Source organism: Brachionichthys hirsutus, chromosome 22 (assembly GCF_040956055.1).
Source record: "Brachionichthys hirsutus isolate HB-005 chromosome 22, CSIRO-AGI_Bhir_v1, whole genome shotgun sequence".
In the NCBI taxonomy this organism is placed as follows: Eukaryota; Metazoa; Chordata; class Actinopteri; order Lophiiformes; family Brachionichthyidae; genus Brachionichthys; species Brachionichthys hirsutus.
Window position 1 is genome coordinate 576,820 of NC_090918.1, and position 27,550 is coordinate 604,369.

The 27,550-nt window shown below is 43.4% G+C and overlaps 1 protein-coding gene across 1 annotated transcript in view; it reads left to right on the forward strand.

Annotated features, from left to right (window-relative positions):
- Positions 1-563: 563 nt before the first annotated feature.
- The window catches only part of pawr (PRKC, apoptosis, WT1, regulator), a 40,276-nt gene continuing 13,289 nt past the window's right edge, over positions 564-27,550 (forward strand). Inside the window, exons 1-3 of the mRNA XM_068755263.1 lie at positions 564-615; positions 905-1,488; positions 25,196-25,321. Coding sequence (XP_068611364.1) covers positions 985-1,488; positions 25,196-25,321 — 630 coding nt within the window. The 5' untranslated portion in view covers positions 564-615; positions 905-984. The remainder of the gene's footprint in view (positions 616-904; positions 1,489-25,195; positions 25,322-27,550) is intronic.

Genomic DNA, 27,550 nt, shown 5'->3' on the forward strand with positions numbered 1-27,550 from the left:
TATTGTTTTCCCAATTGTAATTCATCTTCTTATATATTTTTTCACTTATTTTATTCGAGTTTGTTGTTATTATCTTAACTATCTAGCCTTTATTATTTTAGTATGTCAATCTGTGTTAGTCTAGAAACCCCTTTTTATTTATTTGGTTTGTTAAGAATGAACTTAGTTCGAGACGTTCTGTTTAAATAAAGTCTGATATGTAAAGTCTGAACAAGTCGTTTGGTTGATTTTGTTTTCAAAATAGAAAAAATTAGATTATTAAAAAAAACAAAAACGATAAAACCATGAAACTACAGACATGGAATTATAATTTAAAGTTCAAACATATGATAAAATATAATAACTTATACATGTTTACGATCGCCTTCACTGGAACGTAAAAAAAAAGTACTAGAAGACTGAAAAGTAGAATTATCAAAGTTCGGCTATACTCGGATAGTGCTCGGCTTCATTCGGAGGTGTTCGGCACTTGCCGGACTCCCCCCCCCCCTCCCCTCCGGTGTGGCAGAGGGCAGAGCGCGCATCGAGACCAGCGCCATTCATCAGAGCGCAGCGCAGTCGCACCTGGTCCGGACCGGAGACGAGCGTTTCGGCGACGGAGACATTTCCGCACCGGTAAGTTTCTCCGTGAATTTATACTCCCGTTCCGGTCGCGTCAACTTCTGTGAAGTTTCACGTCCTTTTACCGGCAGGTAAAAAAAACAGAGCTACCTGGAAAGTGTCAAACTTTTAAGCGAACGTCAGACTTCTGGAACCTGCCATTATTGGAGCTACGTGCGCAGCAGCGTTCGATTAAAAAAAAAAAAAAAGATAATGACAGAAAAGAAAGAAAGAAAGAGAGTTTGAGTGAAAGTTCTGTTCCTCTCACGAGGCTAACTATATTTTTCCTGGTACCTGCGGACAGCTCACGGGGTTAAAGGAATGCGGCGCCAGTAGGACGGAAGCCGCGAGGTGAAAGTTCAAACCCATCTCCAGACTGGGATCATGGCCACGGGGGGGTTCAAGCCGAACGCCACCACAGACTTTCTGGAGGAATGGAAAGCAAAGCGGGAGAAGATGAGGGCTAAGATGCTGGGGGACATCGCTGCGGCCACTGGGGCCCCCCTGGCTGCGAGCCGCCCCTCCGCCCCGCCGGGCGCCGAGCTCAGCAGCAGCAGCGGCAGCCCGGACCGAAGCTCGGTGGCTCGGTCCTCCTCCGGCACAGCTTTGAAGAGCCCCGAGGAGGAAGCGCCCCCCCCCGCCGCCGCCGCCGCCGCCGTCAGCACCCCGAAGAAAGCCCCGCCTCAGCTGGAGAAGACTCCTCCGTGCGTGACCCCGGAATCCAGCCCCACGTGCAACGACAGCGACAAGGGGAGCCCGTCGCCCGGCAAGGCCAGGGAGAAGAACAGCGGCGGCCCGAGCGCGAGGAAGGGCAAAGGTCAGATCGAGAAGAGGAAGCTCAGGGAGAAGAGGAGATCGACGGGCGTCGTCAGCATCCCGTCCAGCGAGGTGAGTCGCTCCGTGTTTTCCAGAGAAGAGAACGTTTCCGTGCTCCCTGAAGGTCGAGCGAATCGGCCGGTTTCAATCAAACTTCACCGAAAGACGAAATGTTGCGTCTTTCACCGATGACACAAAGTGTGTGTCCGTCTTTTTACAGCGGGCACATCTCCGGTCACTCATCGGCTGACATTTATGACGAGCAAACGGCTGATTAAAAAGCTGCAGCACGGAATGAAATGAGCGCGCTCGTATATTTACGATCCAGCTTCCATTTTAATATCGGGCTCTACAAATACAGGGAGGCTAGAAGAGCCTGAGTTTATCTTCCCTGCCAGGCGGCGCATTATTGCTGCGTGTTTATGATGTATTTGATGCGTTATTTTAAGATGGTTTTATGTGGGTTTTAAGCGTACCCTTTTTCCTCTGTGGTAATATTAGACTTTATGTTCCTTGGCAGTCTTTTTCCTGAACATCTTGGGATCGCGTCGGAGAAATGTTCTTGCTCTAACGTGTCCATAAATCATTCAGATCGACTTGTTTTCCCCCGAAGTCTCCAAATTCCTCTCGTAAATGTGTCCGCGTTAATCGACCGTCCGCAGCGAGAGGAATGAAAGCGTATTTCAGATGTTGTGCACGAGGGAGGGGCAAGAAATGGAGGGAGGGGTCGTCGGCTGGTATTGGAGGAGTTCTGTGGTCGTCGTGATTGAATTTACGACGCCTTTCGGTCTTTCCCGAGTCCTGTGGTTCGGACGCGTGCAGGAACGCTGATACGAAGCGAGACTGTCGTTTTCATGAAGGTGCTGCTGCCTTGCCTCTGGAAGTGCTTCAGAAACACACGTATTCGTTACACACGTATTCGTTACACACGTATTCGTTACACACGTATTCGTTACACACGTATTCGTTACACACTGGGCTTAGGGTCTCCGGGGTAACACAACTTGGAGTTCGACCAGTTCATCAGTTGCCACTCCACATCCTGCTATTAGGTGCTTGGGAAGTGATGCAAAAACACCATGAAACCCGCCCAACCACAGCTCATAGGTGGGTGGTGGGTGGTGGGGGGGGGGTTATTGAGCTGTAGCATTCTACACAGGGAAAGAGTTGCGTCTTAAATGGACGGAGTGGGAGGGTGTGTTGATGTTTGAGGAGAACGAGGCATGGATGCTTTGCAGAAGTGCTAAACATGAGCGTCTGTACCGGCTTAAACTGGCTCAGGTTTCATTCAGTCTCATGCACAACGAGCTGAGGAAAGCTAAAGATGGAATGCATTCCTGCAACGATGGGTGATTTGATGTTCCATATTGTTAAAGCAGTTTTTCCTCCCGCTTTAATATGTTGCAAATATTACGGGTTTTTTTAAGAACCAAATGCATTTTACTCTGCTGTAAATTCATTCTCGTCAGTAAAAAGCTGCGTGTCAGCTCTTTACCTACGAGTTATCTTCTCGTGACCCAGTTATAATCAGGCTTTGGAGCGACCTACTTACGTCAGCAAAACATTTCGCAGGATCCTGACTGCTAGAAACTAAACTAAAAGTACTACTTCTCATTACTATGTACTTTTATTCAATGGTTAAATGTTTATCTTTCCTTTCCTGACATATTGTGTTTTGATTTATGACATGTGGCACCGATGAAGTTTCTGTTTTATGAGTGAACACTTCATCTGCCGGATCTCAATCTCAACAAAACTTGGAAATCGGGGAGAAACCTAAAATGCCGAAACTGGCATCACAGCGTTTATCTCTGAGATGTTTCATTTTCTCTTCCTGTTGCATAGAAAGAGGACCAAACAAGAATACTCCCTCACACAAACTCCCTTTGTGATGTGAATATGAGTGGACAGGTGTGAATGGGATTATCACCTGAGCGGAATAATAGCGGCTGAGTGTGAACCCGATCTTCCTCCCGGTGCGGCTATAATGACCTGATAAAAGCTCCGTGGTTTACTGGAGCAAAGACGCTTCTACTAAGCGTAAATCGATTCTCACGTCCTTCATGCTGACCTTTGACCTTCTCACGACTTGCTTACGCGACACCGGAATGTGGAAGCGACTGTGCGTCTGTGTTGGTAGAGACGTCGGGCATCTCTACGAGGTTTGAACCCTCACCTGAAAACGACTGGGCTGTGACGTAAGCGTGTTTCCTGCCGCCGGCTGGATCTGCCCCAGAGAAGCTGCTGCTGTCGGGGAATGTGGCGCCCGCCCCCCCCCTCATGGCTGTTTGACGGCAGCGTCACCGAAGAGGTCAACGGGTTTAACGTGGATTCTGTGCCAAGCGCTCAGGCATTTAACACTCTGGTGACGAGAGGGGCCCCTGTTTAAACTCATCCTCTGTAAGTCCAGGGGTTAGGTACCTCCACCGAGGGGCTTCTTCCTGAACCTCAGCAAAGGGGACGGGGCTCATTTACATGGACCTCATGCTGTTTTAGTTGATGACCCAGTTTAGTGCAACATGACTCCTCAATGAGGTTTTACACGTCAGCTGAGAGGATTCCTCCGATGATTTAAGTAAACCGATCACTAATAATCCTCGGATTCACACAGATGGTCATGTCTTTTGGGCTTCCTCTGTTGCTGGACAGTGAATATTAAATTATTTTTAATTCTTGATTCTTGCAAATGAAATGATTGAAATGACTGTTTTCTTTCCTCAGAAAAAATCTCTAAATCAAGAACGGTGTAATTTATTAATAAATAAGCTTTGTTCATATGGCTGATATGCTTTGATTATATGAAAATTACCTTTTTAGATCCATTACTTGTTCAGTTATTACATCCTGAAACACACTTTCATTATGCGGTGCAGCTTGATATGGCGGTTGGTTTGGAGAAAGGCCACAATCACAGTATAACCTGGAAGTGTTGTCCCAGTGCAGCTGGGAGGAAGCCTGGCTCGGTAATGTGTGTGCTTTTGTTGTCTGTCCACATAATTGTGCGAACTAAAAACACTAACCCTGCGGTCTTAACCTTACATTTGTTCACCATAATGTATATAAATAGGCAAAAAAAAAAAAGCAGGAATGTTAATTTGCGTAGCCCGAAGTGTCTTTCTTTTTCTATTAAAACCGTCTCCTAAAATTAATAAAATAGGAATAGGCTAGGCTGCCAAGAGGGCAGGTGACGGTCACAATCACTATAAGAATAAAAATTGCATAGAACTCCAGCAGTGACTGACGTTATGTCCGTCACTGTGGAGCACGAATGCAGACAAGGTAAAAAAAAAACAAAAAAAAAAACCGTCTCCTAACAAGGGCCACATCATCACAGTCAATACCAGAGATTTAATCACACGCTTAGGCACGCAAAGACGTGATTTAGGTAGTGTTGTTATTCCCTTCTTTTCACATCTCAGTTGAACATATGTCGGGAGTGGTAAATGCAAGAAGTAACACTAACCCTGGCGAGTATTTCGTTTTTGTCTCATTGGCTTGAACTCTTTGTTGTTTACAGGGTCGACTTTGGTTGAAATATTCACAAGGTGGAACCATTTAGAAAACCTTCCGGTTGAGCGACTGAAATTGAAAGGAATTCCAAAGCGGAAGACGAGAGGTACTCAGAGAGGAAGGTTTTCTTTCCTGCCTTTGCCGCATCCGAGTGTTTCAACGCTTCGTAAAACGCAGCAACCTTTTCATGGGCTGGGGGCGCGTGGTTTTTGTTCAGTTTCTGGGAATTTATGCCAACTTCAGTTCCCATTAAAGTGACCCCTGGCTAGGTGGCCGTTATTCTGTCGGTTAGCGTTAGATCACCGGATAAAGAGACTGAGAAGGAAGGCTTGCAGAGCGCCACCGGGGAAGCAGCTCAGCTCCTCATTCATGTGCATGAAGTTCTGTCTAGTTAGACTATGTTGAATTGTCTGCAGCACCCCTAGAGGACGGGAGTCCCTTTAATTGGATACTAAGCTATATATATATAATTAGTACATTTCTTGGTGCACAGGGAACGCTGGTGGTGTTGAGTGTTATAAGCCACGCGGGCTGATGACATGAGCGATCAGCGTTTCCTTCCCGCTTGATATTTGCTGGGAGTTTTGCCGTTATTTGCAGACAAAGTTCAAAGTCTGTTTCATCCTGGTCGTTACTCTTTGGTTACGTCTGTTTTGGGACATTGTGGGGCAGTCTGGAGATTATTACCAATATCCCCCCCTCCCCCCCCCTGCATAGCATTTAATACTCGGATGTCATGACGATGCAAAACCAAATCCGCCTGTCAAGATGACCCATAATGCTCTGCTGCTGCTTGAGTGACACGACTGCTCTCTGTGTGGCTAATTTGTGACTACTGACTGTATTCCTATGCAGGAAATGCAAACCATCAATTAAGTATTGTTGTGTTGTAGTCAACTTTAAATTCTTCAGTAAACCCTAAAATGGAGCAGAAACGTTTGATCCTGTGGAAATGCATCGGTCAGATGTGAATAGCCTTGTCCTCATCTGCCCCTGCTTTCAGTCCGATGTTTGAAAGTCAAACCATCCTCACTCGGGTGTGTTTTACGTCTCTAGTTCATTTACTTATTTGTAATAACTCCCTTTTATTGTGTTTTCCCTATCATCGCCAGCATTCAAGCTGAGTTCTGATGACTGACTTGCTGCTCATGGAAATTTTATATTTGGGTTTTTATGCCTGACGGTTGTGGAGGCTTGCGTAGATATGAGAATCCGTTTCCTGCTTCATACTTTGGGAAATAAACTTTCCACAGTTGTGTGGTTGTTTGGGAACTTATTGTGCAGACACGCACTGGACACACGCAGCAGGAAGCGAGTCTTTGGATTAGAGACGTGGGCATGTTGTGATTTTGTGCGTCTGTAATGCGTGGCCTATTTGTCCCACATTCCTGTGTGTTTGCTGAGGACTGTGGGGAATTTGTGAGTCAGCCCTCTAATCAGGACACTACACGATGAAGCACTTCAGAGCGTGACTCTTTGTATTCATTAAAGGAATCTTTTTATTTTTTTTGCCAATGGGCAGGATCAACTTAGTTTTCACAAACTGAAGTGCAAAATAAAATGTAATACTGACCTTTGAATGAACGCAAAATATGTTTTATTAGTAAAAGACATACGAGGGATGTATGTGGTAATTTAGGACGGAGTGAAAATATTCTCAATGCTGGTTTAATTTTCTCTTTGAGACAAACCTGGCAGATTGTTAGACCCCCCCCCACGGCTGTTTGAGAGAGCAGCACTTATTAAACACACAGCTCTGAAACTGTGCAGGAATGGAGATGAACCTGAAAAGTTGAATAAATGAGTCTCTAAACTGCCAAACATATGAAGCCTTGATGTTTCAGTCTTTCTTTCCAACAAAGGAACCTGAAACCAGCTCGACGTGAGAGAAGGTTAGTCAAAGATATTTTCACCTCATCCCGATTATTTTATTTTTATATTGTATTTGGTCTTCTTGATTTACCCCCTCCTGGGTGACTGAGAACCTACAGACAGGATTCTGCGAGTTGACGTTCGCTTGTCGAGTTACTTTGCCTCCTAGTATAACTGCATTTGCAGAATTCTAATCTTATCTTTCCAGAATACAGCAGTGCACAAAAAAACAAACTGCATAGCTGTCCTGCCGCGCGAGCAACACGTTGCCTTCATTGTGTAACCCAGATGAGTTCCTAATGTAGGTTAAAATGTGTTAAGTGTGATCATTTGCCTTATTTTATGAATGTGTGAGTGACTGTGATTCGATGGGAGAGTTGACCTGTGAAATTCAAGATACGTATAACAAGCTACAGTAAATAAAATAGTTATAGTTGACTTTATTAGGTTTTAGAATTATATAAAAATTATATAAAAGAACATAGGAAGCCCTTCAGAGTACGTTTCAGATGGCGTGCGGCACGTTTTCAAACCAGCTGCAAGGCTTAGTCACACAGACGGACCCAAAATAAAGAAATATATCTCGTTTGTCTGGTTTTCTTTTGCCGAGAGAATCGTGTCCTGTTCCGCAGTGAAGAAAACTGTTCCCTTGTTTAAACGCTCTCTGTTACGCAAGAGTCTGCTCTGCAGTTTCGCTGGATGACCTCTGAAACGAAGGCTTCTTTCATGATAACAGAGGGAGGTCAAGGTGCGGAGCTGGAGCTACTCTTTGTGCTGACTCTCTGACCTTCAGCCCAATCGGGAGCCCTTTGACTGCGAGAACGGTGATTATTGGTAACGACGATTTAAACATTCGGTGATGGAAAACCTTTCCTTTTGAGGTCAAACAAGTCTGTTTTAGCTATTCTGCTTTCGTTCTCAGACGTAAACAATTTCTTACAAGCAATAAAGTGCAAACTGAGCATGCCATTTCCTCCATGTTTGATTCCCCGGGAGTCTGTACACACACACAGACACACACACAGACACACACATACTGATTTAATTCTGCAACTCGCATGCACTGTGCTGATGTGAACTCAGCTCTGAGCGGATCACACCAAAGGGATATTCCAGAACCCCGGCCAATTTTCTTCTGATTTATATTCTGAAAACTTCCATCGGGGCCAGTTTTTCCTTCAAACAAAGTCTCTGCATTGTTACGCTGCTGTGACCTGGCGGTTCACCTGTTGCTGTAAAGCCACAAGCCCGTAAGTGAAAGTTGAAGAGGCGCTTCGGCCATGCGTCCGTGTTCAGTGACAGAGGAGCTGAGCAGTAATGCCTGCGGCGCTGACTGCCTCCTAAAACATTTATAGCCAATGAGACTTCAGTTCAGGTGACAGAATGGATTTTTCATCACAAGCCTTCCTTGTGATTGTGTTCCTTTCTTAATCCGGCTTGCTCTGCACCAGTTCTTTGTTTGTACTTTTGTCCGGTCCCTTCCTGTTGCTGTTTCATCTAACATTTGCCCTGTGCAGGCACATGGCTTTTTCTTTTTCCACTTGTTTCCTCATTCTCTGATTCCATTAAAAATCCCACCGTCCTCCGCTGTGTATTCAAACAGCTCATCAGCGAATCAGTCCCCAAGCCTGCATGCATGCATACTCATGCGCTTGCATTCAAGATGTCAGGCTTCAATCTCATAAGTAAACATGACGCACGGTTCTGTGTGTGTGTGTGTGTGTGTGTGTGTGTGTGTGTGTGTGTGTGTGTGTGTGTGTGTGTGTGTGTGTGTGTGTGTGTGTGTGTGTGTGTGTGTGTGTGTGTGTGTGTGTGTGTGTGTGTGTGTGTGTGTGTGTGTGTGTGTGTGTGTGTGTGTGTGTGTGTGTGTGTGTGTGTGTGTGGCCCGTGTGCCTTCTCTTCTCTCTTCCTCTTCAGATCTACGTTTTCTTTTCTCCTTCCCCTTTTCACCGCTGGTCTGTTAGCCATATGTGAAGCTGTCCAGGCCAGGATGTCACCAGCTCTATCTATCCGCAGGACCGGATTTATCTTCCTCGCGTCAGCCTGAAAGGTCACACAATAAAGTGCAGACAGTCATCAGACCACCATTATCTGGAGCACAGATAGTGTTGGAGCCCCCCCCCCCCCCCGGGAAGTCTTTGGAAATGTTACTGAATGTTAACACCGTCGAGATTTGCTCCGCTATAATATTTGACCATAGTTTGCATCAAGCATGACGTGGATGTTTGCAGTTTTGAATTGAGTTAATGGCATCTTGTCCCACTGATCTAATTATTTGTGCGTCACAGATAAAATATGTGCTGAACACACATTTAATGTTTGTCACTTTTAAATTTTACACTTTGTTACTGCATAACTTCGTTGTTGGTCCCATTTAATGACATTTTATCATCTTGAGTCAGTGTGTACATTGAACTTCTTATTTTGAAAGAAGAAATGACTTAAAACAATAAAAAAATGATATACATTATTCTACTTTACTTAATAATTAAATAATAAACACTTGTAAAAAAAACCAAAATGTTTGATAGAAAACTTCCCCTTATCTTTACAAGGAATACTTGAAGAAGCACAAGTTTTATTACTTCCTTTCTGGTGCTTCAGATTTTAAGTACAAATATCCGCAGCGTTTGATGGATCAGTGTGTACGATTTGCAAGCGAGCAATCTGATTGGCTCGTTTTCCACAGTTACAGGAAGCGCGTTCCACCTGAATGCTTTTTTGTCCTGTAATGATTTTGTGTTTTTTTTGGCGAGGGCCAGGCCCATCTACATGTCACAGCTTGTTTGCCCCATCCATGGACGGCCGGTGCTGTTAGAGCGAACCAGGATGCGTTTAAAGCCGTTACGGTGAACAGGCTGAAACCTTTCCCAGCTCCAGCTCTGAGCTGCCGGTTCAGTTCAGACTGTGCTTAGCATGACTCATGGTCTGGTTTAGTGTGCCAGCGGCCAAACACAATGGTCTCTGTACACAATAGTGCAGCCTCTCCTGCTGGAATGCTAAACATGCTTCAACGGTTTCCCTTACTGTGTATTGTGTTACTCGGGAATTGGACAAGGTGCACAACGTGCCCCCCTCCCCAACCTAGAGACGCATGCAGATGCCATCTGTTCTATAATCTGGCAGGCTATTGTTTAAATAGTTGTTTTTGCACTTTGACTTGAGCTCAGACACAACTTTATTGTCTGTTATAAAACGTCTGACTTTATTAATGGTTAATAATTTATTACGATACGATCACTTTATTTATCCATGCAGACATAGTCCTCTGGAAATTGAGGTTCTCTGAACACAACGCAGGTCAAAGACAGGTTCTATAAAAAAAGGATGTAGCTTTAGATTGTTGCTTTAGAATAGGTCAGATGTACTGTTTGACTTCTGACCTGCACCTAAATCATTTCATTAAAAGCTTAAATGTATCCAGTAATGGCTTCTAATTCTGCTCTAAAGTGGTTACGTGTCCCTGTTTGTACGCATTGATTCGCCTTGTAGCCAATTCCTGAATGTTTTTGCAATTGTTTGAAATAAATGCTGCGTGATAAAACTGGGTGATTAGCCTGAGCAGTTATGAGCGCTAACCTCGAATATGGAGAAGCCCAGAGAAGCAATCAATGACTTGTCATTGCATTGTCATGTGGCACAAGGTTCTCTACCCATTTATAGTAACGAGTCAGCACTCCTCCCATTCACTCCGGGTTAGGGGGAGGCCTATTACCTCACTGCTGCTCCTGCATTCTAATTAGCGATTCTACACAAAAACTGAAGCGAATGAAACTCTCTGCTTTCTATAAGATGCTGTCCGTCTCCTCTGAGCTTCAGCCACTAGAAACTGAATAAATCACAACTGCCTCAGTAGGGAATGATGCATAATGTGGTTCAATTTTCTCTTTGGATCTATCACATAAAGTTACAGAGCAAATGCTCTTATGCAGCCAGATCCTTGCACAGGAGCCGTCTCGATACGCCCCCCTCCAGTCTTTCATTTTTCTGGAGTTGGCCCATCCGTTTAATGGACAATTTGTGTCTCCTCGTTCTGGTTTATTTGCAGCAGGAATCCGGTCTGTAAATGGACATGGTCTCTGTGTAAATGCTGGTTCATGACCAGCTGTGAGCTGTAAAAGATTATTTCATGCATTCCTCATTTGCATGGAAAACTCTTGCGCGTTTCCTTCCTTCAAATATATAGAATTGCCTTTTTCCTAAAGCGATGCATCCCAAAACATATAGAGCTTGAAAAGTTAAGATGCCATCGACTGGTTATATGTAACGCTGCTGGTTTTCTGTTTTTCACATTTCTAAATAGAACTTGCATGCTGTATAAATTACACAGCTAAAGGTTCAGTGTAGATTTAAAAGAAGCTGCTTTAGTCTGGTTTTGCGATTAGGTTTAGGCGCAACCAGCTGGAATTTGTCCTCAGGACATGCCTCGATGCACTTTTTTTTAGTTTTTTGCTTTGCACTCTTTGTCTTCATCCCTTTCTTTTCCTCCCCGCATATTTCCCTCTGACCTGACGGGTGGTTGGTCTTCTTCCAAGGATATCCACTATCAAAATACTGAACTAATTCCCTCGCTCAATCTCTCGCGCCTGTCCCGTCTGCCTCTCTTTCCCCCCCTCATACTCTGCTGAGCAGATGCAAGCCACAGCAGGGTGCAACATCGTCAATGACTTTAAATTGACGGCAGACAATCCTGTCCAGTGGAGGAAAATGAGCCGGTCATTCCCAGAACCGCAGTATAATTGTCTTCAGAATGTCACAAGGATTGCTGGCGCTGTTGTGACTAACAAGCTGAGCTTCGCTCAGGGGAAGGAGGTCGACTCGTCTCACCCTTATGCTTTTTCATCTTCAGGTGAGAAAGCATAAGGTCTTCAGGCTGATCCTAAAAGCTTTGCAGAGTTTATTTCTCACTGAGGGTCAGATTGAAGAAAAGAAGAGAAAACGGTGAATCTACCTGCTGCTACAGAGACCGAGTACAACAGAGATGCTTTCTTCTTTTGCTGCCTTGGGGACAGTGTCGATAAGCTCTGCCATCATTACTGCATTGCTTTGGGTTTTCTTAAGAAAGAGGAAAGTCTGGTAAATAACGAGACGGATAGGAATGCGGGGGGGGGGGGGGCAGTGATCACTATCCACATCCTCGCTCTTATTTATAAGTAAATACGTGGACGCAGCCATGCATTGCATCAGCTCTCTGGAGAGTTCTAGAAGGGAAGGGAGAAGGAAACATTGGTTTGGGTTGGTCTGCTGGCTGGCTGGCTTGAGGTGGGGAGGAATGTACTAATCATGGTGCCATGCCCTTGCCAGCCAACCTTCCTTTTGTCTGTACTAGAAATCAAAGCAAACAGCAAGTGATAGGTTTCAACCATTTTTTTTCCTCACTCCGTATACGGTGACCTATGGCTGGAAAGAGGCTGTGGGAAATGTGTGTTTGCTCAATCTTTCTGGAAGAGTCGAACCCCCTCTCCTCCGCGTCCCAGTTCCATCCTCTCCTTTTTATGAGCTAGGAATGCTTTGACTTGATCAGTAATGGAAACCTCTCACCTGTGCTCAATTTTGTCGTGCTATATTTGCACCGTTCAACAAGGACAACATGCAGCTTTCTTCATGCATTACGCAAACACTGTTTTACGAGTCTGCTATTCACTTTAGAAAGACGATAAACTTCAAACACAACCAAAAATGATCTGTTCCTGAGCTTCTGCGTGCTTTGCATAGCTGAGATTTATTCTGCGCCGAAGGGAAAAAAGGTAATGTTTCGTAGGACTAGCTGTGCTCTGCTATCCTGCAGTAAAACCTACTGCTGCTCGTGGTTCTGCTAATATCATGCAACCAGTCGCGTTTCCGCAGAATTAAATCTTGTGCTGCATACGGTTTGACGGTTTGGCCTGAGGCATGCAACATTTTTCATTATTTCCATCCGGCGAGTTTTCCAGATTACTCCCCATTTAGAAAAGGATGATCGACAGCACGTCTCTGACTGCGCAGCTCACTGTCACCAAATTGACTGATTGTTTTTTGTACAATAAGTTAATTATATTTCCTTTTTTTACATACTTGACAGGCGAAAATGAAATCTAAAAATGTGATTGGTTACTCTGACGTGGCAATATGACATGATTAATTGATATCTTGCATTAAGTGACAAAGATTATCCCTTTTTCTTATTCTTCATGCTAAACTTGTCATTGGTAAACAACACATTTAAAATATTCGGTGCCTAAAAGTGCTGTTATTTACAAGCCATCATTGTTTTCATCAAATACCAGTTTTTTGTAACTTGGAGCCGCCATACTGCTCTCTCCTCTTAAATAAGTCTGAAATGTGTCCAGTGGAAAAGGCAATGTCAACATCTGTCGGGTCGCAAAGAGCCTTTAATTGTTCCACATGTCAAAGCAAAGTGATGTTGCTCACAAGCTGCTGTCTTTTAATAGACTATTGCCGAGATATGTTGTTTACAGCTTCAATGCTGTCATGTCACTGAAGCCATACAATTACAAGTTAAACTGACCATCAAACAGTATACGTGTGTTAGAGTTTTAAGGCTCTATAAGCGATGGAAATATCTAAATTATTCTATCAACGTGTGTTTGAAAATGAGGTAAACATTGTAAGTGTGTAACACTGACTGTAAAATAGTACATTATTTTTGGTTGCAGTTTAATGTCGTGGACACGTTGGGGTTAGCAGGACTGCTATAACCCTCGCATAGTGCAAACATTTGCCTTTCCTCCTCCCAGCAAAGCTTCACAGGGACAATTTAATCTATTTTACAGCCTCTATAAATACATGACGCTGAACACTGAGTATAATTCTACTATACAAAATACAACCATGTAAAATGCAGTCAAGCACAGTATAAGTTGTTGAATACCCTCAACACAAGAAAAACTCCAAAGACAACCTCGTTAGGCAAACAATGGTCGTAATTGAACGTAGGCTCTCTTGAGTCAGTAAAAAGGGAACATGACGCAACGGATTTTGAAAGATAGTTTCTACCTTTTATTGTCACCAAACTGCAGTCAGTTGTCGTCACTAGTTAAATGACAAATGGAGGACGCGTGCTCATTATCTGCACGTTTGTGGACTTGGAGCACGTTTAGCGCCGTCGACATTATTCTGGGAGAGTAATTATTAAAAACTAATTATTAAAAAGTTTTTTTTGATTTTATGCAGACATTAAGTAGTTCTTCCCCTTTATTGATTAATTTACTCGCGTTTAGGGAAGCCTGCTGGGATGCATACTCATTTTTAACCAAAGCTCAGACTCTTTCTGTGTCTTCTGTCCAAATTCCACTGTGTCCACGGGGAAGTCCGTTTAACCGCCGTTTTTATGGTATTGCAGTGGTGATTGCTTTAGTGGGTTTGACTTGAGGGAGAGCAGATGGTAGCGTGAACTTTTTTTTTCTTCTCAGTTTGTTCTCACCCTTAAGGGATAAGAAAAGGAGTGCAATGCATGTGCAGAGTTGCTCTGCACAGAAGAACGGACCCCTGCCCCAAAAAGACGAGGGCCAGTTTTGACCCCATTAATGCTTGCAATGAGGTAATTGTGTGCAGACAGAGGGCTGCAGGCATGCAGCAGTAGGAGCAAAACCATTGTTGCCTCCAGTGGAAATTACATAACATAATCACACACACGCAGACACACACAGGCCGGCGGCTTCCCCATCCTGAGTCTTGTGCTTTTATCATGCCCCCACTCATTGTTGAATGTTGAAGAGCTTCCAGTAATGCTGAGCCACATGTTTATTTTGGGCAGGAGACTTGAGCTGTGCCCCATTTCCAGAGAATGTTGGGATTCTACGCAAGTTAAAATTGTAGAAATTGAAGTGAAAAGTCTTATTCCTTTTATGTTTAATTTTTACGTTTGCTTTTGTAAAGTTCTAAATTACATCTAAGACAGATAATATCTCTCCTTAAACACTGACTCTGCGGCGTCCTTCTCTGCGCAAAACCTTCACTGTGGTATCTTTGAGGTTTGGCCTGGTAGCAGTGCTTTATATCGGCATCGGCAGTGAGAAGTCTGGATTGGCCAGCGTGGTCATCGGCCACACGAGTTTATCCATTCTTCCAGATGTCACTTTCGTGTTCGGCAGCTGCACAGGGGAGAAACAAAAAGGTGTTTTCCTAAGTGTCTGCTACTCATCTCTGCTGGCAGCAAGAGCCCACTCTGGAGAGAGTGTGGAGCAGCCTGCCAAAGCAAACCCACAGAAACCGGTTAACTCACAGGTTAGTGAAGTTCCTCTGATACTGGAGGCTGGCTCGCTGCTCATCCTGATCCTCCACACCGTCACCACTGTCTTAATTTTCTTTTTGATAAGTTTTGAAGAAAACTTTTCCTGGGTCCTTTTTTTTGTTGCCTTTTTGTGGCTTTTCTTCTGCTAATGATCCTTTTCAGCTACGTCCTTAGGCTGTAACTGTTGGTTATTGAACAGACGATTGTGTCTCTCTTGCTTCAGTTGGTAGTGAGTTTAAATAACCTTGTTACTGTTGGCTTTCTGCAGTTGTAGTTCTCATGTAAATCAATGTGATTAACAACTGAAGCTAGATGAGATGGATTGTGTTAAACACACAACTGGGTTTGTAGCAGGGTTATTGGAATTATGGGAGAAAGAGGCGCAGACAGGACTATGCCCTGTGAACATTTAATCAAGTAAAAATACACAATTATCTGAGGAAAAATGTTCTCATAAGTCAAGAGCAAGGATTAATAAAAAAAAAAAAATGGCCAGAAATATTGTCACACTTGTATTAAAACGGAAACAAAGCTAATAACTTGTAACTAATGTAAGTTGTCAGCAGTCTGCAAATGTTTTGGTCACAAAAAGAACACGCGCTTGCATTAGTAGAGTCACACATCGTGGTTCAGAATGTTTTGGGGATGTTGTCATTATGTTTTTTGTCCTTTGGGCTCTCATCACAACAGTCAGCTATGGATGCATCCCCTCCATCCTTCACCACTAACGCCACTCTGAGATGGAACTCTGAGGAAGTACACTCCTCTTCTATTTGGATTGTAAATCAGTTTTATACGTCCTTCGTCCGACCTCCCTCTCTGTCATCTGGACGAGTCTGTCTCTCAACGGAAGTCATTGTAATGGAAATGAAAAGAAGGAACGCCATTGCACGGAGAATGAGGTGGCTTTAAGTAGAAGCACTGCCTGTGTTTTTCCACTCATTGTTTTTCTTTTGAACCTGTATCAGTCATAGCTACAATAATCCAGAGGCCTCTCTCCTGCTGGGCTGTGCGTTGGTAGATGCTACTCAGCCTTTTGTTTGTTTGGAACATCTATTCATGTGCATTTTAACATGAGCTCAACCTTGAATTCCACATATGGTCTCCGCCACACGGGTCGTTGTGTAATACGAGGCACAAATGGGTGTTAAGGATCAAATATCAAGAGGGCCTTCAACTTTGTCATAATTTTTCACTTGATTTATAAGTGGATTGAATTCTAAATTTGTCTGGTCTTTTGTTTTGAAAGAGGCATTCCCCTCTGGCTAAAATATGTACCTCCTATAGGAATGTTTTGAGGATCAAATTTGTTTTAAATCGGTGCCAGAGCTTTAAAAAATAATAAATATCTATCTCGAAGCCTGATTTAATACAGCTTGGACATGAGAAATAACTCACCTAGAATGCACTCAGTCAGAGTGCATACCTCTGCTGAAGCCAGCGATCCTACGCATGCCTGTCTAGCTCTATAATTGAAAAATAAAAGCATGAATGACTTGTCATAAAATACACACTATCAGTAAGGCATAAATATTACACATGAAAGCCAGCTTGTCCAGTGACTGTACAGCCATGCGCGCCATCCTGGGCAGTTTTAGAGCTTCCCGTTCTTCCTCTTCCTCCATAATGTTAGCACGTTTGTTTGCTCTGAAATGTGACACAGCCACACACTTATCGCCGGGTGTGTTGTTCGGGTGATGCGAGGACACAGGATGGATTAGCACTGCCATCAGGTGCCCTCGGGGTGCTACTGCCCTCCAGCTGCCCAGCAGGCACTCGGTAATCACACACACACACATTAAATGAGGGTGCGATTGTCTTCCTAATTCCTTGTCTTCATCATTAACTCAGTCAGTGCTGCAGACAAGTCTCTAATTGCACACATATGTATGACTCTGCTTTCTGGATCTAGGGCTAAATTAAAACATATATGGTAATCTCTGCTTTCACTCACAACACTTACCCTACTCTTGATGGACTGGGAAATGACCTGACGTAATAGTCAACATGGTACGTACTGTATTGTAATAGAAAAAACACCTTATTTCAGCTTTTTACGTGACGTATGTGGACATTGGGTCCCAGGAGGTTAAAATCTGCAGCAGAGAGTTTCAGAACGGGCACAAATGCAATTAAACTAGGAAGCTATTATTCTGCCTGTTGTAATATTAAGATAAGTACATGCAAATGTACAAAATACATGAAATTGACTGGATATGGCCTGATCATTTTATTGGAGTCTGTGAAATGCATCATGTGTCTCTATTCAGACTTTCATGGGGAGAGAGCAAACCTTTTTGATTAAAAGCATATTCTTTTATTAAATATCCCATATATGGCTTCTCCTAGTAATATGTAGAATGTTACTTTATTACGAGGGGGCTATTAACATTGCTGATTTAAAACAAAAAGCTAAAGCCTTTTTTCCTAGCTGAGTAACCGGTTCTAAAATTACCTGCTGATGCTTTAACACTACTGTAGTTTGTATTTCATTGTATTGTATTGTATAAGGTATTTTGCTTATGAAACGTATAGCATCAGGAAACGCTCGCACAATGTGTGTAAGTCGTTCACACCGTGGTTCCTGCCACCGCTCGGTTAGCTTCTGATGCTGTAGACCTGATTTCACTCCTGCTCCAGCCTGTCTGTGGTTCTTTTGATAGGTCTATGAAACCTGAACAGTCTTTGGAGCTCTGAATGAGTGCAAGCCCTCAGCCAAGAAAACCCAGCATCGGCAGCCAAAAAACACAGCAGACGCATAAAGGCAGCGAGCACTAAATGGTCCTTGGCTCTGACCATCTTGTTCTCATTAGATGAACCCAGTCAACTGGGACAGATTTCTGCTCCACAATGGCACAAGACATCTCCTGTTGTGGGGTGTCCATCGTGAAAGGGTCTGCTGTCACAATGCCTCTCTGTCTAAGAGCTGGTATTGTTTCTCATCTTCCACGTGCACGGAAGGGCCGGCGCTCCCTCACGCTGAGGCTTTTGTGGGTAAGGTAGGGTGGCATGGTCGAGGTACCTGATGTTGTACATCTCATTTGGCATCCTGCTTTGGGCCAGGTAGGATCGGCTGCGCACATTAGGACATACCAAACATTCCAAGTTAGAAATTCTGCAGAGAATTGGAGGCTGCCAGGTGCAAGCTTGGGGTCAGGGGTTGCATTGTAGTCGGCCGATAAAATACCTGAGAGATGGCTTTCAGGGGCGAGATGCTCTTCTTGTTGTAAAACCCTCTGGTGATGAGAATCAGGGTTTTCATATGGATTTTTCATTTCTGTTTTTTTCCATCCTCGTACAAAAAAAACCCTCAAAAACATGAAGACAGGAAGGAAAAAGAAGTGCACAGGCCAGCACCAGGATTAAAACACGATTAGGAGTTAGACAAAACACACAACCACTTCTCCCTTGCAGCCTTTGTACGGCACACGGCAGGCACCCTGTTAATACGACCGGTTCACTGAGCAGGATTCAGGACTCGGGGAGAGGCTGCTGGGTTAAGCACTCCAGCAGCCATCACCACCAGCTAGCCCCTGCTGCTTCTATCGTGAATTACAGCCAGCCTGGTCTGTGGTCAGTCCACACAGATGTTAGATCTATCTTGCGTCTCTCAAGACGACGCGTAGCTCTTGTCCCAATGTCGGGAGCAAGGAGCAATTACTCAGTGGCTTGTGTTCCGTGAAAGAGTCTGGCCTTCACCGAACATACATGTGTGCGCACCAATGTGTACCCATTGAGTACAATACAGTTTGACAAATCCGAGGCTCCACCTCATTAGAATTGGGTTTGTGTTGGGCTGTAGCGGCTCGCCCTCGGTCAAACATTAGAAAAAACAAACGGATGACGACCTAGAGGGACAATTACTAGGTGCTGTGTCTCCTCGGTTGGGAAGCAGCTCAGCAGTGTTTATGAGGAGAAGGCTTGAGCAAACACACAAAGATACCTGCAGCAAAACTAGAAAGTCTGCTCTCTATTTCCTGGGATGATGATGGTGTTTATACCTGGAGAAAATGGAATGGAAAACATAAAAACAAGTATTAAATGGGTTTTATGAAGCAAAAAAGGAAATGCGTCTGACCTATACGCGTATTCATACATACATAATTTATTGGTGTTTTTTGTTTAAAAGATTGCGTGTGTTGACTTCACTTGTCATGGATTCATCACTAAGATTTAGGAGCACAGAACACTCTAAAATATGTCTGGAATGGAAATGATGGCCAATCTGTTTACATAAACTGTGATCCAAGTACTCATCAGAGATCCTAGGTAATACCATCTAACATAATTTTCTGAGATCTTGGAGACTTTCTTGGCTTTAAGCAAATTCAGGCAGTGAAATCCATTAGCGATGTCTGCCTCTCGTGTAGCTTGTTTTTCTGTTCGGCTAATTTGTGTTGCCTACCCGTAAATCTTAATTTTACCTGCCTTTTGACGTTGATGCCTAAATAATTAAATTACATGCGGATCCTGTTTTGAATTGATCATAGTTGTTTTGCATATTGAGGCTGACAGGCATGCATTTGTTTTCAGATTGATGTGCTAAAGGATGCGATTAATACTCTGGGTACTGTGTTAGTGGTGCTCATAAATGCTTGATGAGCTCCCATTATTCTTAAGGCCTGTAGATGTGCATAGAACGGGGTCACAGCACTTTTGTGGTCTGCTGAGTCACAAGATGGGCCACAGTCTGTCGGGGCGGAGGATAATTTAATAATGCACTGTTTGTTTAGGCACTTCACTTTATTGTAGTCGTAAGCTCTCTCACCCACAGTATATGCTTTATTCTTTTTCGACAGGATACTGCGTGATTCTTTCAGCATGCATGTGATAATTGAACACACATTTAATGCAGATGGCTCCACTTCAAACCGTCTGCATTCATTGCTTTCTGCAACAATAAATGAAAAGGAAAGAAGGAATCATTTTAGTGTGCGTGTAGCTCCTGCTGCTGCATTTATCACAAAACAAAAGAAAACGGCAGTGCAAATACTGCAGGGAGTTCCATTCAAAGCACAGCATGACATGGGATGATCACGGGCAATTTGTCTGCATATGCTTACAGATATTTAGGTACAAGCCATAAATCCTTGCTGATAATGCGCTAGCATTAACCCCCGGTTCTTTTGAAGTTTTAATGTCGAACCAATGGATTTTAAAGGCCATTAATGAAGTCGTTACTATGCGGTACTAAAATCTGATGCCATTCCCTGATGTTTTATGCTATAGGATACAAACATCTCTTGTTGCTTTTTTCCTATTGGAGCATGCATGCAAACACTGTCGCTGTCAGGCCTGACAAGACAACGACCTGCTGCAGTGTCACTCGGCTCTGTTTGCTCTTGTTTCCTGGATTGATATATCTGAACGTGGACGTGTGGTTTGCTGAGGAGGTCTCTGGTTTTGGAGTTTAAAGTTCCATTTATACAGACTGAGACCTCCTCCGCACACCCACACCCACACCCACACCCACACCCACACCCACACCCACTAAGTATCTTAGAAGCTTCTCTGCTGCTGTTCCAACCTCCTGTAGAAGTTATAGATCTGAGAACTACTTGGGTAAACCTAAAGGGTTGATTCCCGCAGATGCATTAAAACTTTTTCAGATGGTCAAAGATCTCGTCCCGGTCCGGCAGGCCCGCTTTCAAGCCTCAGCTGCTTTTGCCACTTCCACAGGAAGGCTGATATATACTAGCTATCAACAATCAGTTTGTTTGTCAAAATGTTTTTTTCAGTACTCTGCTTGTGTAAGACAAACTCATTTTGTGGTCTGGCTGAGTGTTGATTAAAATATTATAGTTTCACTTGGAGTAAAAATGAGGGTCAAACAGGCTTGAAGTGCGAATCCAAAAATTGCAAGGCTTTCTCTTGATGAACACCGTATTTTAAAGAAAGCAACCCGAGGATTTAAGGCCAGTACAAGCTTTTGATTCTTGAGAATGTCTTGCTCGCTGTTTGACTTGACTCTGTCCCTACAAACATTTGAATTGAAGAAGGAAGAGGCATAAGAATAGGGTAAGAAAGTAGACAGGCTTGTCATGTGGGGTGAGTCTTAATTGGAATGTTTGTTAATATTTTAATATTTAATATTTAATATCTTTAGATTATGCTGGGAAATTATGCCTTTTTATACTTTTTTTGTGTTGAATAAGCTCAACTGGACTTGCAGGAAAAGCTCTCTTTCATCCATTAGGCTTCTTCAGAACTTGAGGACTTGAACAAGAGGCGGAACATCATTAAACTTTTCCTCCAAGATTTTTTGACAGGTGTAAAAGTGCATCCTTGACCCAGATCAAGATCAAGGTCAAATCACGCCTTGAGTTCCTCAAATGATGCTTCCCTGCAGCCCAGAGCTGGCCGGTCCTTACGCTGACCTTTGCAGCCTTGTAGTGTTGCATTTATCACCCACCCATCTGAAGTGGTTGTCCTCACTCTGATCTCTGCCACGCTTGAGCGCCGTCCAGTGCGCGTCTGTCTCACTGTTGTCTGACCTGACTGGCGGTCCTCATTAAAAGAGATTGTGCATCCTCGCCCCCGCTCCTAAGTGATCATCTTAATGAAGTCTCTGCCTTGACGGGTGACGGGTGATTAATACACCATTAAGTCTGTTGTATAAGATTGTCCCTCAGGCAGAGATGTCCTCGTTTAGCGATGAATCTGAGGACTAAGTGGACAGGCGGACAGCACAGCAGGGATGTTATGAAACCAGGAGATATTTTGTTTTCAGTAAGTACTCGCATATCATATCGTCTGTCATGCATCTTTGGATTGCTGGTGGAGTTCTCATGGTAACTTCGCTGTATTAATATTCTAACGCCAGTGGTTGCCATGGATGCCACAGTAGTTATAAGGGGCTCTGGTGTGTCAGTTCTCGAAAAAAGTTTTCCTTTTATTGAAGAAATCATCACATTTTTGAAACATAATCTTGTCATAAATGATGATGTCCAATATGGGAAATAATGCCCACCATGTTTCAATTTTTATTTATTTGCACATAGACATATAAATCAAGAAAAGGATTTGGAAATAATTTTCCAGGAGAAGAAGAAGTTTGGTCTTCACCTCTAGCTAAGTAATATGTCTTTGAGATATAAATACAATAAACTGTAAAAGCACTCAGGGAGCACAGACCTCCGCCAAGCAGCTCATTGGATTTACACCATCCCCACATGGTGATCTGGATCATCTTCAAAAGGTTCTAAATTGTTCTTATCTTTATTCATAAACCATTAAAAGTAATAGTGAATCGGAATTGATGTTTATTTTTAACTGATTTTTGAATCTGGAATTTGAGTTTTGGAGTAAGGAATACTACAATAATGAACAAGGAATGGCTACTGATGGCTTAAAAAAAATGACATCATATTTTTGATACTCATTAGTAAATGGATCTTATGACAAAGTAAATAATGAGCACTTTCCAACCGGTAAAACTGTCTGGTAAGTTAAAAATGACTCCCCTTTAGTGCCGTACAGCCAGAGAAACACACACATCCCTTTATAACAATGTCTGGTCACATACCACCATATAATCTATTCATGTATTCTATTCATGTTGCCTATGTGAAACCTTTGTGTTTTTATTCAAAACCTCTGCTTGTAAAGGAAACCATGATTATTATTGTCTTATCTCCCTTTTCAGCTCAGTTACTTTATCTCTTCATTGGTTGCTCCCTTTCACATGAATGATTGCATGTTCACCATCTGCAAAATGGTGAGTTTCCCCAAACACGACAGACATTCCATTTGGACTGCAAAGCTCTGCTCCAGATGTAGCTTCTTTAATTATCCATGTGTGGAGTGACCAACATGGATAGGGAGCTTGGAGCTGACCAGGATGCATGTTTCAGTAAAGTAAACAGTCTCACGAGGCCCTGACACTTGGCTCTGCTGTAAACAGGAAGCAGAGGGGATTCTGGAAATCTGGCTGCTAGCTTTCTGATTATACATGTGCTTTTTATCTCTGGAAGCGATGTTGGGCCTTTCGCATCGACGTATGGCTGCATTTTTACAGCGCTCACCCTCATTACGGCTTATTAGGAAGTCATAGATGATTGTTTTGACTTGATTTCCATCTAATCATGAAATTCAGCAATACAGGAGAGTTTTAAATATTCCTATTTTAAGCCTTTGTGTTATTTGGAATACGGTACGCTGTAATCAGGCGCACGCACCCAACAAGCCAGAGCTGAAATTAACATTTGGAAGTACTTGACTCTCGAGGAAGGAAAGCCAGGTCTGTGTAGTCCAGGTATGAGCCATCTTGCTGTCAGCCACACTGACATTAAGGCGCAAAGTATTTGTACAACTGTTAAATATATGCCAAATATACATATTTCATTTAAACAATCTATTCTACAATGTGGCCTGCATGAACTTTGGTAAACTAATCCCTTAAGTGTCAGAATCCCGATATTGAAGATTGGTGTTTTGCATCTCTGCCACTGACTGTATCGTACTATGTTCCAATATTTAGTTATTTTTATTCTTTTGGAATGTGAACACACAGCTCAAGACGTTTAAGTCCAAATATCAGTCGAGGTATTACAAATTCATCCGTCCACAGGTTGTCGTGGTCCAAGGTAAGACATTGGCCAGAAACCTAGACTCATTTTGACGATGATGTAAGGAGCAACAGCATTCCTTATATGGTTGCATGCAGATTCCCCTTTTCCCTTTATTTGGAATATAAGTATGCACAGCAATTTGGAAGTATTGGAGGCTAAAATGGTCTGCATTTCAATCCAAGATAAACTTTGCGATTCCCAGTTACCCATTTCAAGCTACTTTGTGCATAGCAGAGTGGTTAGTCACTGTGCAGTTCACCATGTATCTGTTTAATCTCATTTTTCTTAACTCTCAATCTACCCTGAATCCATCATATAGGTCTTAATCTTAAATGTTGCCAACCATCGATTATTGCACGCAAACTTTACACGTGTAGGTGTGTCCAAGGACGCAAGTCTGGTGCGCTAATGCTACAACTTAATGGTATTAATGCCTCTCTGACAAATTGCATTCATTGCAGGCCTTTTTTCCTGTTGTATCTGCCTTCACATGCATCTATTTTACAGATTAAAAAGAACTGTTTAGTGAAGAGTTGGATCAGGAGGAGGCGGAGGAGAGCTAGTGTGAGAGACAAAAAGAAAATCGGCTGGCGTTCTCTCAAAGGACAACTGATAAACGATTGGACAGGAAAGGCCTTGCAAATGACTGCATTCCTTGCTAAGCTTGTAAGGCTATTTTTACCACGAGAGAGCCTGTTGAGCAGGCACCTTTTGTTTGCCCTGCAGCGTGAAGCAGGGTGGACTGGTTTGGATTGTGGCCTGCTGGGAATTTGGCCCGATATCGGTTGTCACAATCCAATCATCCATCCTCGAATCTGGTTGTGTTTATGCGATGCAGCTTCACCTCTCACCAGGCAGATGAGTGCAGGAACTCCACCAAAGGGATCACAGCAAAGTAGCACAACCAGGAAATATAGGCCACGAACGTATTACAGCTAAGATTACAAGGAGTAAAGTTGGATTTCCCAGGTCGTGTGTAAAATCTCAGCATAGATAGCGATGGCTAAGTAATGGACGTTTGCTCCCCGAGTTTGCAAATGTCTTCCAGTGTGTTTTACAAGGGACTTTCCCGTGGTTAAATCAATAAATCCCCCCCCTGACTGTCCTCAGAAGGTGAGAGGTCATCGGACAGGCCATCTTCCTGTTGGCTGTCTAGAGTTGATTGACTGTTTGGGAGTGTTCGAGCTGCAGCGCCTCAGGGAATTCCTGGAGGTGAATGTGTTTTAAGAGGATTAAGAAAAGACCCTGGATGTGTCCAGCCAGAGGTCAACATTGCTGAAATTGTGGGAATGACCTTGCCTGTCACCGCACATCTCTGTGCCCTGAAACATGCATTGAATTGAATGAGATACATTCGACTTTCCTCAAGGAAGTAATTTATTTAATTAATTTCTTTTTTTTTTTCTTGTAGCTGAAGCCTTTAAAGAGACATGATAAACAGAAAAGATAAACACGGCTTTTAGAGTGACCTTGGTTCTGTTTCTCAAAAGCAGTTTGCAAGCACGTCAAATTGTTGAGGCTCCATGCACATGCAAGACGGATGAAATGATTTTTTTAAATCTAATTTCCTGTCATTTTCTTCTTCTTCACTCAGAGCCTGGATGAGCTGGATGATGATGACGCAGGGCAGAAGGAGCGGAGGGAGGAGGAAGAACTGGTTCAGGCCAACACCTTCCAGAATGAGTCCATGATGGCTGACACCACCACGGGCCACTTACTGGTAAGAGGGAGCTATTGAAGTAAGCGGTTTGTGTGTACTCGTCATTTGTCCAGGTTTTGTTTGTGAATTTTCAAACATTGATAGAATTAATAGAAGGATGGTAATTTGAATAAAAATGTTCTATATGAAATATTTTATATGCGTCGTCTCTGAAGAGACGTGATTTATGTGCAGAAGTGCTGTTCATTCTCTGATATTCTGCCACATAAGTGCTGCCAAACAGTGGCACTGTTGCTCAAGGAGACGCTTAGAAACCTGGGGTGATGCAAAACCTAAAATGTCTAGGTGTTTCGTCATCTCTGTGAAAACTGGTTAAAAGTAAAAAGAAATGCAGTTGAAGCTTCTTGGAGAGATGGCCCTCTGGTTTTCGGTGGTAGAATTTGTTTACTCCGAAAGCTGGTTGGACATGAAGGTCTTTTTTTTTTCTTTCCATGCCACTTCTGTTCATTTGAATTCAAGGAATGGTGAGTTTCATTAATACGTTTTTCAGGGTTCAGCTGTTAAAATAATGGAATTAATTTATTCGTTCATCTTCTTGAAGACGGGACTATCACAAATGTCTCGTCTTCAGCCGCCTGTCCAAATCCAGGTCGCGGGTTTACGCTGGGGCTTATCCCAACTGAGTAAGGACGAGATGCCGGGTACATCCCGGACAAGCCGCCAGTTCATCGTAGGGCCAACACAGAAAGACGAAAACTCGCTCACTCGCACGTTCGAGCAATTTGGAGTGACCATTTCACCGAAGCTGCGTGTTTTTGGTCGTGGGAGGAAACTAGAGAACCGCGGGAGAACCCACGCGGGTCACAGGGAGAACAAGCAAACTCGGCACAGAAAGGCCCCAGGCGGAATCGAACCAATGACCTTCTTGACGAAAGGAAATGGCGCCACCCACTGCACCACCGTGCTGCCCAGGGGCATGAATTGATTAACTAACATTAAACTGAATCAGAAATGACATGCTCAGAATTAAATATTTATTTGTTTTGATTAGCGCAGTACTTTATATTCACTAATGCGTTAAAGGTATCATAATAAAATACCAAACTCGCATTTACTATGAATCCTCAGAATGAGAAGGATGTGAAGGCATCCAGCTGTGGATCCTCTGCTCCGAATCTCTATAAAACAGCATCTGATTGACGTCACATTTGGCATTTAAAATCTATATTTTTTTAATTGGCTCGACCACTGAGTGCATTTCTTGTGTCTGAAGCTGAGATTTACATTCCAGATGAATTGTCTGTCATGCTTCAGGAAGCATCTTTTATTTTTGGCAGAAAACCTTTTGAGGCTGTTTACTCGAGCAAGAGCTTGTGTCTAAAATGTGTACCCAAATACGGCACTAACAGGAAGATTGTGGCAGCACCTGCTGAGATGTTTTATGCGAACAAAACAAATGTAAGGATTTGTCCAGTTACACAAGGAGTTCTGTGCATAAACAAAATATCCAGCAGTTCAGCACAATCATTAGTCTGCAGCGTCTCAGTTTGTTTCACGTAGCAGGAGCTTCTCAGTGTCGCTCCCTGGAAACGCAATGTCTGTCCATGCCCGCTGAATCTATTCTTACCAGCTCAGTACACCTCTAGATGTCTTCCTGTCACTCGTGTGTAACTGACGTTTGCTTTGTGTGGGTCCTGTGGGAGGCAGATGGGATGGGACTGGGGTCTTTGCCACCATAAGAGATGTTTGGTTCATTATGGAGCTATGGCAGGGGGGTTTCCCATTAATCGTCATGACTACAGTGTACCACTCTGTCTAATTAATGAAAAAAAAAAACAAGGAAGTAACAAGCCGGAGCGATCCCGAGTAGCGTAGTCACTTCGGCATCTGTTCAGACAGAGAATCCCAAAAATGTGCTGTTCCTCCTCGGCGCCATTCATCAAGGAGAGCGAGGCAATCACCGTGTCAGGAACATTATGATGTACTGCGTCCACTCGGGCCCTTCTGACTGGTATCAAAATATCTGCTCAAAGGCTTTTTAAAAAGAAGTGTAGATCAACTTCTGCTCAGAGCCGCAGGGCTGTCGACAGTCTCCCCAGCGCTCGGTGCGTTTCCCAGTCAAAACAAGCCATAAGTCTTCCGTGTTGGCTGCTGAAGGTATAATGGAAACTCCACAAAGGACCTTGGATTTCAAATATTGTATCAGATGTTCTGTAACCATGTCAAATCCTTGCCTGTGGTCATGGAGGCCCTCTGGTAGGCATGTGGTCCTGTTTAGCAGGCCTTACC